Source organism: Phyllobates terribilis, unplaced genomic scaffold (genome assembly GCF_046119375.1).
Source record: "Phyllobates terribilis strain yellow unplaced genomic scaffold, ASM4611937v1 Scaffold_1__5_contigs__length_1240528914, whole genome shotgun sequence".
Classification (NCBI taxonomy): Eukaryota; Metazoa; Chordata; class Amphibia; order Anura; family Dendrobatidae; genus Phyllobates; species Phyllobates terribilis.
The window spans coordinates 406,402,342-406,417,584 of record NW_027362761.1 but is presented as its reverse complement, the minus strand read 5'-3'; the positions used below and the strand labels follow the sequence as shown (position 1 = coordinate 406,417,584).

The window sequence follows — 15,243 nt, the reverse complement described above, 5'->3', positions numbered from 1 at the left end:
GCTGTAACCTAGTCCTTAAAAGGACTGCAATCACAACTATTCCCTACTCCCAAGCTATCTGTATATTTGTGCGAAAATTGGCTTGAAATTAACAAGGTATAGCGCACACAGCAACAGCGGTGCCGTCTAACACGCAGCTGCAGCAGTGAGAAAATGGTGGCGACGGGGAAAATGGCTTGGTCTTATAGGGCAAGGACATGTGACATACACTGCCAATCACACATGCCCTTGCTTGTGTGAAAAAAAGCACTTCGCTCCGTGTGTGCGCTGCTGATAGGCTTACAGATTGCACCTCCCCACTGCAAATGCGGGAAAGAGAAAAAAAAATGGAGATCTTCATTGTTCCTGCAGAGATCCATCCCCTGCCCCTCCCCCCGCCCCGCTGTACACTCAAACTGCGTATTAACATTAATTTTCATCATTACTGAGAAAAAATCCAGTTATGATTTTGGTGCACGAACAGTTATCGAACATAACCTCGAACAGCCGAATTTTTCTCAAATTGTTCGTGTTCGCCGACCGGCTCGAACACCGCCCAAAACAGCTCGAATTTGAGATTGGCGAACAGTTCGAGTAGAACAACGCTCATCTCTAGTCGGCAGGCAGGAAATTCAACAATGACGGGCACAGTGCGTGCTTGGAGATGATGGAAAGGAAGATCTAGCTCACATAGTGCTGACAGAATCCTGCTGAACAGAAACTCTAAAAACATAGATGGTAACAAATCTCATATTTTCACTTGTTGTGGGGGACGAGATGCAGAAAATGCTCTTGTTCTTTCTACACTTATTTTAAAGCCTGCTTTAAAGACATGAGTGCCATTGGTAGGCCTAAACACAAGTGTAAGAATTACCTGATCTTTATTGTACTTGGAGCTGTGTTCGCACATCGTGGCCACTGCGTTTTTTGACAATAATTGCGCTACATAAAGTGCAGCTAATCTTCTATTGTATGACTATAAAGCAATGTCATTCTGTAAAGTCACATTGGAGCTTGCTTTCATGGCCACCATGAATGTAGCATGGGTGTCCTGAACAATTGCTTGAAATAGACAATAACATTTTTTCAGCTAGATTTAGTGGCCTGCAAATTTTTTGCTGAAACTTATACATTATAAGTTCATGGGCCTACTTAATGGCTACCAGATGGTAATTATTGCCTTTTTTGCTACTTGTATTAAGAGAGCTGGAAATATTGTAATGCACAGCGCATATCTGTTGTGCTGAAAGTTACTTTTTTTTTAGCTAAACAACTTATGAATGGAAAACCCCCCTTAAACCTCTTATAATGGGGGTACTCTCTCCCAGGCTACATATTGTGCTTAGAATAGAATCTTTTGGCGCACGGCTTTGCATTTTGTTACTTTTGTTCTGACACATCAAGAAGCGTTCTGCTGTTTACTGAACCTAGAGAAGAAAACAAAAATCTTGTATAAAGTCTAATCATCCGCTGAACAGGTTGTAGTTTATTAAATAATCACGACACAACGGGTCCCGCTGTGATGAATTATAAAGGCCAGATCTTATTCAACTTTTATTTAAAAAAAAGAATACATATTAGTTTAATCGTTTGCTAATTAGTCTTACTTTTAACAGAACTGCAAACCCCGTTCGTGTTTTTGTTGTGATTCCTGCTGTGTCTTTCCCTTATCTCTCCAGCCGCAATCATCAAAGTGTCCTCAACAAACCCTAATGATCTCCGATTCCAACTACCAAATTCTGTAAAATTACAATTTTCTCACCTGTAGGTTTGTCTGATTTTCTCCATTTCCATATCAATCGCAATGTTATTCATCAGTTGACATTAAATGGCATATTCCTGGAACTCCTCTGATTGATAAACACGAGCAAAGAGTTTGGTCTCAATTTTTTTTCTTTAAAGGAATGTATTGGGCTATAAAAGTGATCCTTAGAGCCATTTACTTATTATTGAGATATATTGTAAATTCTTTTCTGCTTGGGATATAGGCAGCAATATTGGAAATTCGTTGTAGGCTTGAACTATTGATTTTATCTTTATGCTGTAATTACCGGAATTGCAGCCGATTAGACAGTGTGGAGGCGCTCGCTTTTCAGCCAGCATAGTCTTGGATTTATGGTTAAAGCCACAGAGGCCTAGAAAATACTAAATCATGAGTAATTGTATGTTAATAATGCTAAATTAATGCCAATGTCGCCTGCGAGGCTCCCCAGTATAATGTGTGAAGGATTAATTTAATTTTAGTGAAAAACAAAACCTTTTACCTTTAATTGCTTTACTTTGAAAATGTATTTCTAAGGCATAATTTTCAGTGAGTACTTTACTTTTATTTTTCTATCAGCTCGGTGGTTAGCACTGCAGTCCTGCAGCGTTGGGGTCCTGGTTTCAAATCCCACCAAGGACAACATCTGCAAGGAGTTTGTATGTTCTCCCCGTGTTTCCTTGGGTTTCCTCCAGGTTCTCCGGTTTTCTTCCCACACTCCAAACACTTTTAGAGAATCTAGATTGTGAGCCCCAATAGGGACAGTGATGATGTCTGTAATGTGCAGTGGAATATGATGGCGCTATATAAGTAATTAAAATAAATGAATATCATGTTATAGACATAATGGAGCTACAGCCCAGTTATGGTCACTGTTTTTACAAGCCTGGTAATTAAAATGGATGAGATGTTTAGGCTGGGAATGAAAGTCACTGTATGTGGCTGCTGGCTTCTAAATCTTGACAGTGTACAATGTGCACGCTATCAGGATTCACCAGTATTGCCGGAGCGAACAGCTTGTTACATGTATGTGATTTGCATACTTCCGCTCACATTCCGACTAAACATGCTTGTTCTCTCTTAGTTCTCGTCTATTGAGAGAGGACGAGCATGTCTAGTCTGCACATGACCGCAAGTATCGTATGCTTGCAGTCACGTGACTGCTCGCCTGCACGCTGTCAGGATTCAGAAATACACATATAGTGACTGCAGACTTTAACTCCAAGCCTGGACAACACCTTTAAGATTACACTTTCAACTCATCCCACTCTCCTCTTTGCTGTGAGTACACTAATTCAATGTATGTCGAGGCTATTGGACTCTTTTAAAAGGAATCTGTTATCAAAAATTGATCTATTGTTTAAATACATTTTTTTTGTTAAATGTATTTTTTTTCCGCTATGTTTTTTCCATAGCACAATCTGTATTATCAATAAAAAATTAACACTTTCAATTTTCACGCCGGCCACTGGGGCTATTTTGGACTCTTCCTGTTGATTCAGGAAATCCATGTGTACATCAATAACCCATTGTTTTTCATCGAAGAATCGATTGTGCAAAGATCATTGTGAATGGAGGAAGAGGTGGGGAGAAAGGAGACCTGTGAAATCATCTTTATTATTGGTGGATCCTGTGTTATCAGCTGTGTTAAGAGATATTTACCCGACGTCATCATATGTTGATAATGAGCCTGCTGGAAACTCTTCCTGAAAAGATATGAAGTGTGGGTCTAAAATGGCACCTGTGACCAATGTGAAAAAGGCTAGATTACCGTACTTATTTTGCTTTTTAATACAGATAATGATATTAAAAAAAAAATAAACCATTGCCAATTTACTAAAAATAAAAAAATACATAACAGAAAAACCTAATTTTAAAAAAATGGTCATTTTCTGGTTACACGTTCTGTTTAAACTAGCAAGTTCCCTATGGAGAGACAGCAGGCATATAATTCTCTGTTTGGATTAAATCTTTAAGTTGTTTTAGCCATTTCTCATTTGTATCTGCTTCTGCAGCTGATATCAGAGGGAAGGAAATAAATGGCAATATCTTCTCATACGATGGCTCTTATTGAAAATCGGTGTGTAGCCTGCAAGTGATATATAGGGTTCTTAACATGTTTTCCAGTTATTCCCTAACCACAGAAAAGGGAATATCTTACTGTTTGTGGGTATCTGACTACTAAGAACTCCAATGTGTAGAGCTCCATCTGCGCTGAGTTAAGCATTTGCACCTCTGCTCATTAGCCCCATGAATGCCTATCCATGCATGATCGTCATAGGTCTGACCAATGGAACATCCATTAATCATGAGAATTCACTTGTGTGTTTGTAGCGGTAGTGCACATGTGTGACCACTACTCCATTCACTTTCTGATAAGTGGTCATACATGCACTAAAGCTTTCATAGAAGTTAATAGGGCAGTGATCACACACGACGTGCATCACCACTAAGCCCAGTGATTGGCAGCAATGTTCATGTGTGCTGCAGCCTGTCAACAAAGAGCAGCAGTGGAGGACTGGCTTTGGACCAGGCGTCCGGGAGTATAGTTGGTTTTATTCTTTTATATCTAGAGCAAGCTGTCGGGGATAGAAAAGAATATGCAGAGTAGATTGAAAACCCCTTTAAAGCACCACTTCAACGTTGTTGTTTTTTTATTTCACCTCTGGAGTGGTGCTTAAAATCCAAGTCCCCTGCCCCCCTGTCTGAAACCTTCCAGCGTTATAATCTGTTTTTGCCTCCACTCAGTCTCCAGCAGTTTGTGACCTGCTGGCTGCTCCAGTGTTTCATGGAGCGAGCCGGAGGTCACTAATCAATGTACAGTCCTGCTCATCGTTATTGGCACCCATGAAGTTTAAGTACATAATGTGGAATATCTCCTGAAAAAATTAATCAAGTGAAACAGTTTTTGTGTAGGGCACTTGTTAAATACAAAAGAGCAAATGCTAAACAATAATTTAAAGCCAAAAACAGTGGGAGGGAAAAATAGAAAAACCTAAAGCTTGATGTGTCACTGGTATTTGCACACTTTACATTAATTTAGTATGGAAACACATTTTGACTCTCCTGTGGTAAATCACAAGAGATTCACCTGTGATTAATTGTGACATGAATTAGCCAATGAATGATGAATGACTTCAGTGTTTTAAAAAGCCACATGGTAGGTCCTGTTCCTTTGTCACAATAGAGAAGACAAAGGCGCTGTCTGAGGACATCAGAACTTCTATTATTAGCAAACACAAGACTTCTAAAGGGTATGAGGCCATCTCCAAAGACCTTGGTATCCCAGTTTCAACAGTGCGCAATGTTATTAAGAAGTTTGCCAAACATGGAGCTGTCAAGAACCTCCCTGGATGTGGGGGAAAAAGGAAAATTGACGAGATGTCTTTGAAGGTTGGTGCAAATGGTGGAAAAAAGACCATGTCAAACATCCAAAGACCTGAAGGCCAACCTGGAACAGTCTGGGGTCATAGTTTCAACAAATACCATATGCCACACACTAAACCAAGCAGAGCTTTATGGGCAAAGGCCAAGGTATAAACCATTGCTGAAGAAAAGACTTGAAAAGGAACAACTGATCTTTGCCAAAGAGTACCTTGACAAACCACAATCCTTCTGGGAAAATGTTCTGTGGATAAATGAAAGAAAAATAGCAATGCTAAGCAGCAGTTTGTTTACAGATGACACAATGAAGCGTATAAGGAAAAGAGCACATTACCAACAGTTAAGCATGGTGGAGGATCCATAATGCTGTGGGGTTTCTTTGCTGCGTCTGGTACTGGAGCAAAAGTATTAATTAGGGGTGCCTTTATTGATGCACATGCTGTTTATTCTGTTTCTTCTTTGAAATTGCAACATGGAAGTTGATAAACAATCTTTTATTGATGTATTTCTTTGGACCACTAATTTAAAAATCCTGAGGATATAACCTTGGTACATTTCAATTTATTTCTGAAGATATTGTACAGTCTATGAAAAAAATGAAGGGGTGCCAATAATGATGAGCAGCACTGTAAGTCTATGTGAGCCTCTTTCTGGCTCTCATAGACTTGCATTGAGAGCTTGTGACGTAGCTTCTGACTTCTGGCCACTCAGAGGCTGCGCTCACAAGATGGCGCCGCAGGACCGGACCGGAGCCAAAAAACTGAAGACGCAGGATATTACATTTAAAGCGCTACTCCAGCGGTGAAAAAAAAAAAAAAACTTTGGAGTGGTGCTTTAAGCTGAAGTATACTGAAAGAAAAGTTTTTGCGAGTTTAATTGACTTTTTATATAAATTGAAACTGGGTTGAGGCAAAAACATTTGAAAATGTTTTTTCCTTTTAGCATTTTTTTGTTACATAGTTCTTTTTTATTAAATTAACTTGATGGATATTGAATGGAAAAAAGTGTTACTTTTCCTTTCGGACTGACTTTGATGTGATATTTTTGTTAAAAATGAATTTGGTATGTAAAACCATAAAATAACGCCAGTTTCCACTTCCCTATGTGCACGTAACATAATTTGGCTCTGAAATGCCAGCACGCTTTCCTCTAACCCTACAGTCCTTGCCGGTGCAGCGATGGAGTTAAGATTAACAGACTCCTGCAAATTAGCTTCTGATTAGTGCAGAACATTTCATTTTAATTAAACATAATTAAGTGGATTTAATTAAAAAAGAAACGTGTTGTAACCCTGGTAAGGTAGAAAGTTAGGCACTCTTTTGATTGAATTAGGTCCGGCATTGATTGATGCGTTTGCTCCTTCCTCCCCCAGGCTGCTCTGTACCGCCTCAGTGGTGATTGGAATCCTCTTCACATTGAACCCAGCTTTGCTGCAATGGGAGGTAAGTGAGCCAAATGATTGCACTGGGAGAAGATCCCTTAGGAGTGCACATTTAAGCTGTATTTTCATGATGGTGTTCTGAGATTGTTGTATTGGATCCCAGACATTGTAGGTTCTGACAGCAGAAAAACCACTGTACCATGAGTCTAGTAGGTAAGAGTCCTATCGGTACCATTTATAAGGAACCAGCTGTTTCCTACTATTACATGGCATGTAATGGTCTGAACTAATCAGTTTTATATTTGGCAATAACTGTTAGACACATCAAAGGTGCTCTCTGTCCACAAGTGAGTACACAGGTTGTATAAATGAAATCCCATCTGCTGCTCGTGACTGATACGCAACCGTAGCCAGAGACCTGTCACCCAGGGCAGAGGGCGGGGGGAAGCCGCTGGGGATCCACTGGGCCGACTTATCTGTTCCACGTCACGGTCACCGGCGGCTATTAAAAGTATGTTGTCCCCTGAAAGGACTCAGCATTTGAGTCAAACACACCTGGCCGAGATTGTACAGCCAGTACCTGAGACTTGCTGCCTGTGGATTGAAAAAAGGGATCCGATATCAAGTTCTTTTGGTCTGTACTGTGTGTGTGTGTGTGTGTGTGTGTATATATATATATATATATATATATATATATATATATATATATATATATATATATATATATATATATATATATATATATATATATATATATATATATAGTACAGACCAAAAGTTTGGACACACCTTCTCATTTAAAGAAGTTTCTGTATTTTTATGACTATGAAAATTGTACATTCACACTGAAGGCATCAAAACTATGCATTAACACATGTGGAATTATATACTTAACAAAAAAGTGTGAAACAACTGAAAATATGTCTTATATTCTAGGTTCTTCAAAGTAGCCACCTTTTGCTTTGATGACTGCTTTGCACACTCTTGGCATTCTCTTGATGAGCTTCAAGAGGTAGTCACCGGAAATGGTTTTCACTTCACAGTTGTGCCCTGTCAAGTTTAATAAGTGGGATTTCTTGCCTTATAAATGGGGTTGGGACCATCAGTTGTGTTGTGCAGAAGTCAGGTGGATACACAGCTGATATTCCTACTGAATAGACTGTTAGCTGCTTTTTTCTTGCCATAATACAAATTCTAAGTAAAGAAAAATGAGTGGCCGTCATTACTTTAAGAAATGAAGGTCAGTCAGTCTGAAAAATTGGGAAAACTTTGAAAGTGTCCCCAAGTGCAGTTGCAAAAACCATCAAGCGCTACAAAGAAACTGGCTCACATGAGGACCGCCCCAGGAAAGGAAGACCAAGAGTCACCTCTGCTTCTGAGGATAAGTTTATCCAAGTCACCAGCCTCGGAAATTGCAAGTTAACAGCAGCTCAGATTAGAGACCAGGTCAATGCCACACAGAGTTCTAGCAGCAGACACATCTCTACAACAACTGTTAAGAGGAGACTTTGTGCAGTAGGCCTTCATGGTAAAATAGCTGCTAGGAAACCACTGCTAAGGACAGGCAACAAGTAGAAGAGACTTGTTTGGGCTAAAGAACACAAGGAATGGACATTAGACCAGTGGAAATCTGTGCTTTGGTCTGATGAGTCCAAATTTGAGATCTCTGGTTCCAACCACAGGGTCTTTGTGCGACGCAGAAAAGGTGAACGGATGGACTCTACATCCTGGTTCCCACCGTGAAGCATGGAGGAGGAGGTGTGATGGTGTGGGGGTGCTTTGCTGGTGACACTGTTGGGGATTTATTCAAAATTGAAGGCATACTGAACCAGCATGGCTACCACAGCATCTTGCAGCGGCATGCTATTCCATCCGGTTTGTGTTTAGTTGGACCATCGTTTATTTTTCAACAGGACAATGACCCCAAACACACTTCCAGGCTGTGTAATGGCTATTTGAACAATAAGTAGAGAGATGGGGTGCTACGCCAGATGACCTGGCCTCCAGAGTCACCAGACCTGAACCCAATCAAGATGGTTTGGGGTGAGCTGGACCGCAGAGTGAAGGCAAAAGGGCCAACAAGTGCTAAGCATCTCTGGGAACTCCTTCAAGATTGTTGGAAGACCATTTCCGGTGACTACCTCTTGAAGCTCATCAAGAGAATGCCAAGAGTGTGCAAAGCAGTCATCAAAGCAAAAGGTGGCTACTTTGAAGAACCTAGAATATAAGACATATTCTCAGTTGTAGCCAACACTGTTCAACCTAAAAACAGCGTAGGGGTAATAACTTTTTCAACATTTTGCCTAGTTGGCAACTAGAGCCCTAAACTCAAGCCCTTAAAGCTTAACTTTTATTAAAGTATATAACTCTTCTAAGGATAGTGTGTATTAAAATAATTACAGAAGTACAGGCAGCAGAGTGTGGTCGGATATTGTAATCTGCAATATTGCTTTTTCACTATATAGTTATCCGACCAATTCTCATTATCATGTGTTAGTGGCCGCGGACAACCTATCTCATGTTAACACTGCCTATGCCTTATCATAAAATCCAAAATTAAAGCCTCCCCGACATGTTTCGCCTAACTGGCGTCATCAGGGGACAGAGGCTTAATGGCATTTAAGCCTCTGTCCCCTGATGACGCCAGTTAGGCGAAACATGTCGGGCCACTAACACATGATAATGAGAATTATAATAATGAGAATGATAATAGAAGAGTTATATGCTTTAATAAAAGTTAAGTTTTAAGGGCTTGAGTTTGGGGTTCTAGTTGCCAACTAGGCAAAATGTTGATAAAAATATTCTCAGTTGTTTCACACTTTTTTGTTAAGTATATAATTCCACATGTGTTAATTCATAGTTTTGATGCCTTCAGTGTGAATGTACAATTTTCATAGTCATGAAAATACAGAAAAATCTTTAAATGAGAAGGTGTGTCCAAACTTTTGGTCTGCACTATATATATATATCAATGTATTTGTATGCGTACATAAATATATATATTTGTGTATGTGCGTGAATCTAAAAATAATTGTCAAATGTAAGTAGCAAAAATTAAAAAAATATGTTTAAAAATTACATATTTGGTATTGCTGCTGGTATAATTTCCCAGACTTGTTAACTATAAGAATATTTATCCCATACAGTGTATTCTGAACTTGGAGAAAAATAAGTAATGCCAGAATTGGTGTATTTTTGGTCACTGTAGTTTGCACAAAATTGCAATAAAATCCAATGAAAAAAATCACATGTAACCCAAAATGGTTTAAATAAAATGGACAGCTCTATGTGAAAAAACAAGTCCTTCCAAGGAAAAAACGAAAGCTCAAAAACTAAAACTCCGCTCGTCTATCATTACAGTATGGCACTGACAGGTTCCCTTTATTTCACCGCTGGACATTTTCACGTTTTCATCAGATTATTCTGCCATATTGGGCAGCTGCTCCTCTGTAATAGATAAGTTCTTCAACAAACTTTGAGATCTATTTCATGGCTATGGAGTCCTTCTTGCCTCCAGCCTGGACTGTCCTTATTACATTTTTTTCTTTAAATAATGGTATAGTCAATGAGCGAGGGTAAAGCTCCAGAACAAAATAAATCAGCGTTTATGGCGACGTGAGAACTTTGTTGATATAAATATGATCCAGAATGTTTGAGATGAAGGTTGCGCTCATCTATGGTTCCTCTCCACAGGGTTCAAACGACCAATATTGCACGGTCTGTGCTCTTTTGGATTTTCTGCCCGACATGTTTTGAAGCACTTTGCAAATAATGATGTAACCAAGTTTAAAGCAATAAAGGTACCGTACTTGGCATTTTGTTTCTGAATAGTGAGATCACGTAATTATGTGCTTCAAGAAAAATATCAGGAAATTGAATATATTTGAGATGTGCTTTCACTGGTCAGTCGCATCGCTTTAGAATTGCAGCTTTTTAAAAGTAGGGAAAATATGATGTGGTGGAAGAGCGGGTGATGGGCCTTTAAAGGGAACCTATCACCAGTTTTGTCATATAACGACTAAAACTATGACCTTATTCAGAGCCTGTGCTGCATTCCTTAAATGCGTATATAACCCCCTGCCTCCCCCTGTATACTCCCAAAAACCTTTTTAAGTTCTCCCAGGCTGTATGGAAATCGGATTGGTCCGGTCCAATGGGCGTGATTTCGGGCCTCTCCATCCCTCCCCCCGGCTGCTGCTCTCCGTTCTTCTTTAATTGACGTGGATGCATCTGCGCACTATGCTTTGCCCTACTACGGATGCATGCACACTTATGTTATCAGCTCTGCCCTCAGTAAGGCAAAGCATAGCGTGGAGGCGAAAGTGCAGCAGCAGGAGTGCTACACAGGCGCTGAATAAGGTCATAGTTTTAGTTGTTATATGACTAAACTGGTGACAGGTTCCCTTTAAAGTGGTTCTCTTACTTTATGTACAGTGAGGAAAATTAAGTATTTCGTACCCTGCCTAATTTTTACCACGAACAAAGAATGTAGAGGTCTGTAATTTTTATTGTAGGTACACTTCACCTGTGAGAGACAGAATTTTCAAAATAAAAATCAGAAAATCACATTGTATGATTTTTACATAATTAATTAGCATTTTATTGCATGAAATAAGTACCGTATTTTTCGGACTATAAGATGCACCGGACCATAAGACGCACCTAGGTTTTAAAGGAGGAAAATAGGGAAAAAAATATTTAAGCAAAAAATGTGGTCATGATGCCGTGTTATAGGGGAGGGAGTTTGCTGCTGACAACGGTTTTTCATAATGTCCCCCAATTCTGTTAATATCCTCCATCCTGGTATGTATGGCTCCTCCTTCCTGGTATACGTGGCCCCCATCCCATCTTGGTATACGTGGCCCTCCTCCCCATCCTGGTATGCATGGCACCCCTTGATCCCCCATCCTGGTATGCATGGCATCCCTTAATCCCCCATTCTGGTATGTATGGCTCCCCTTTAGCCCCCATCCAGGTATGCATGGCACCCCTTGATCACACATCCTGGTATGTATGGCCCCCCTCATCCCCATCCTGGTATGCATGGCACCCCCCCTTGATTCCCATATCATGGTATGCATGGCACCCCCCTTATCCCTATCCTGGTTTGTATGGCACCCCTTGAGCCCCCATCCTGGTATGCATGGCACCCCTTGAGCCCCCATTCTGGTATGCATGGCACCCCTCGAGCCCCCATCCTGGTATGCTTGGCACCCCTCGAGCCCCCATCCTGGTATGCTTGGCACCCCTCGAGCCCCCATCCTGGTATGCTTGGCACCCCTTGAGCCCCCATCCTGGTATGCGTGGCACCCCTTGAGCCCCCATCCTGGTATGCGTGGCGCCCCTTGAGCCACCATCCTGGTATGCATGGCGCCCCTTGAGCCCCCATCATGGTAGGCATGGCGCCCCTTGAGCCCCCATCCTAGTATGCATGGCCCCCCTTGATCACCCATCCTGGTATGCATGGCACACTTTGATCACCCATCCTGGTATGCATGGCACCCCTTGAGCCCCCATCCTGGTATGCATGGCACCCCTTGAGCCCCCATCCTGGTATGCATAGCACTCCTTGATCACCCATACTGGTATGCATGGCACCCCTTGAGCCCCCATCATGGTATGATTGGCACCCCTTGAGCCCCCATACTGCTTCCCACAAAAGAAAATAAACAATCATACTCACCTCCTCCAGGGCTGTCACACTCTGCTGCTGACACTCTCACTGTGTGAGCCGCGCATGGCAGGGCGCGCATGGCTTCCCTGCCATGCACCCTCACACAGTGTGAGAGCGCACACACTGTACCGCAGCGTGGCTCCTGCTGCCGCTCTGCGGTCAGTGTGCCTGCTATTAAAGTCCATGGATGTTCACTACAACCCATGGGAGTGGGTTGTAGTGAATATTCATGAGCTTTAATAGCGAGCACACAGACCGCAGAGCGCGGCAGGAGCCGCGTTGCGGTACAGTGTGCCTGCTATTAGAGAAAATTAATATTCCCTGCTCCCCACGCCCATGGGCGTGGGGAGCAGGGAATATTCATTTTCTTTAGTAGCGGGCACAGCGCAGGCTGCAGCAGTCGGCTGCTGCCTTCTGTGCCCCGCTGATCCCCCGCTGCTGCTCCCCCAGACCTCCTACCACGCTGAGCCACAGTATATACAGGGAGATAGTATTCGGACTATAAGACGCACCCCCCACTTTCCTCCAAAATTTTGGAGGAAAAAAGTGCGTCTTATAATCTGAAAAATACGGTATTTGATGCAATAGAAAAACGGAACTTAATATTTCATACAGAAACCTTTGTTAGCAATTACAAAGGTCAGACTTTTCCTGTAATACTTGATCAAGTTTGCACACACTGCAGCAGGGATTTTGGCCCACTCATCTATACAGATCTTCTCCAGGTCTTTTCGGTTCGGGGCTGTCACTGGGCAACATTGAGTTTCTGCTCCCGCCAAAGATTTTTTATTACGTTCAGGTCTGGAGACTGGCTAAGCCACTCCAGGACCTTGAAATGCTTCTTTCAGAGCCACTCCTTAGTTGCCCTGGCTGTGTGTTTCGGGTCATTGTCATGCTGGAAGACCCATCTTCAATGCTCTTACTGAGGGAAGGCGGTTGTTGGCCAAAATCTCGCGATACATGACCCCATCCTCCCTTCAATACAGTGCAGTCGTCCTGTCCCTTTTGCAGAAAAGCACCCCCAAAGCATGATATTTCCTCCACCATGCTTCACGGTTAGGATGGTGTTTTTGGACTTGTAATCATCCTTCTTCTTACTCCAAACACGCTGAGTGGAGTTGATACCAAAAAGTTCTAGTTTGGTCTCCTCTGTCCACATAACCTTCTCCTATGCCTCCTCTGGATCATCCAGATTGTCATTGGCGAACTTCAAACGAGCCTGGACATTGTGCTGGAGTGAGCAGGGGGACCTTGCATGCCCTGCAGGATTTTAGTGCATGACGGAGCAGTGTGTTACTAACAGTAATTTTTGAGACTGTGGTCCCAGCTCTCTTCAGGTCATTGACATGGTCCTGCCGTGTAGTTCGGGGCTGATTCCTGACCTTTCTTAGAATCATCCTTACCCAACGAGGCGAGAACTTGCTTGGAGCCCGGGACCGAGAAAGATTGACAGTCATCTTGTGTTTCTTCCATTTTCTAATAATTGTGCAAACAGTTGGCGCATTTTCGCCAAGCTGCTTGCCTATTGTCCTGTAGCCCATCCCAGCCTTGTACAGGTCTACAATTTTGTCCCTGGTGTCCTTAGACAGCTCTTTGGTCTTGGCCATGGTGGAGAGGTTGGATGTTATTGATTGTGTGGACAGGTGTCTTTTATACAGGTAACAAGTTCAAACTGGTACAATTAATGTAGGTAATGAGTGAAGAGTAGGAGGGCTTCTTAAAGAAAAATTAGCAGGTCTGTGAGAGCCAGAATTCTTGCTGGTTGATAGGTGATCAAAAACTTATTTCATGCAATTTAATTATTTAAAAATAATACAATGTGTTTTTCTGGTTTTTCATTTAGATTCCGTCTTACAGTTGAAGTGTACCTATGATAAAAATTACAGATCTCTCCATTCTTTGTAGGTGGGAAACCTTGGAAAATCGGCAGTGTATCAAACACTTATTTTCCCCACTGTACCTAAAACTAAATGAAGGAAATTGTGTAACATTCTCCTGAGAACATCAGTTGCTAAAGTGCTAAGAGCAGCAGAACCCTTTTAGATCACAGTTTTGCAGTTTTTTGACTCCATTTCTTTTTATCTATCTTCTAATATTCTTTCAGTGGCTCATAATTTTTAATATTTTTGCTTGCTATCAATGGATGGAAATGTTTGAGCCTAAACATATACTGATAAGAATTTAGATTGTGAGCCCCATTGGGGACAGTGATGATCATGTATGTAAAGTGCTGTGAAATATGATGGCGCTATATAAGTGAGTAAATATTCCGAGGATGGAAACCTCATATAGACCTAGCCCTGGTCTTTACTGATTAGTATTTTACAGTCTAGTCATTTGTCTGTAAATTCTGCACATCAGAGACTTTTTGCTCTCCTTAACTGAAGGTTTGCCACAATGTGTCAGTGTAAGACGATTTCCAAGATGAGATATATCAATTGTAGATTCTGGATTTAAATTAGACTATTTTCATTACCCTGATAGCAAGCAGAAATGAAAAAAAATTCAATACAAAAATTGTTTAATGGGGTTTTCCAGTTTTCTGATAAAAGTCTGCAGTCATTTTGTGACTGGAGGCTTCTGAATCCTGACAGCATGCCCAAGATTCACTGGTATTGGCACACTCTCACCGCCAATAACGGTGAATCTTAACAGCGTGTGCAGCGCACACTGTCAGGATTCAGAAGTCTGCAATCACGTAGAGTGACACACTTTAGAGATTAATCATTAATGTCTTTCTCTAGATTATTCCTTTAACTAGGTAGAAGGGAGTGTTATGAACACCTGATGGAAATGGCTAAGGTTTGTCCAAAACCTACACTCAGTTGGCCGTGTAGCCTTGGCATTAAGTGGGATGTGATAACACTTCTATTTATATGTTTTTACTATACATCATATGAAATTGTAACGTTCGTCGACGTTAACTTCCATTATCTCCCAAGGTCCGCTTTGCAAAACCAGTGTTGCCTGGGCAAACGTTGCAAACAGAAATGTGGAAAGAAGGCAACAGAATTCACCTTCAGTCTAAGGTCAGTAGCCCGATTTGTGGTATGACTCTTTTTC

At 41.5% G+C, this 15,243-nt stretch overlaps 1 protein-coding gene across 2 annotated transcripts in view; it reads left to right on the top strand.

The window, feature by feature from the left end:
* Positions 1-15,243, top strand: part of HSD17B4 (hydroxysteroid 17-beta dehydrogenase 4) — a 370,026-nt gene that overhangs the window by 309,074 nt on the left and 45,709 nt on the right. For both annotated transcript variants that reach the window (XM_073676923.1, XM_073676920.1), the window contains exons 18-20: positions 6,498-6,567; positions 10,200-10,306; positions 15,123-15,209. In XM_073676923.1, the coding sequence (XP_073533024.1) occupies positions 6,498-6,567; positions 10,200-10,306; positions 15,123-15,209 (264 nt within the window). The remainder of the gene's footprint in view (positions 1-6,497; positions 6,568-10,199; positions 10,307-15,122; positions 15,210-15,243) is intronic.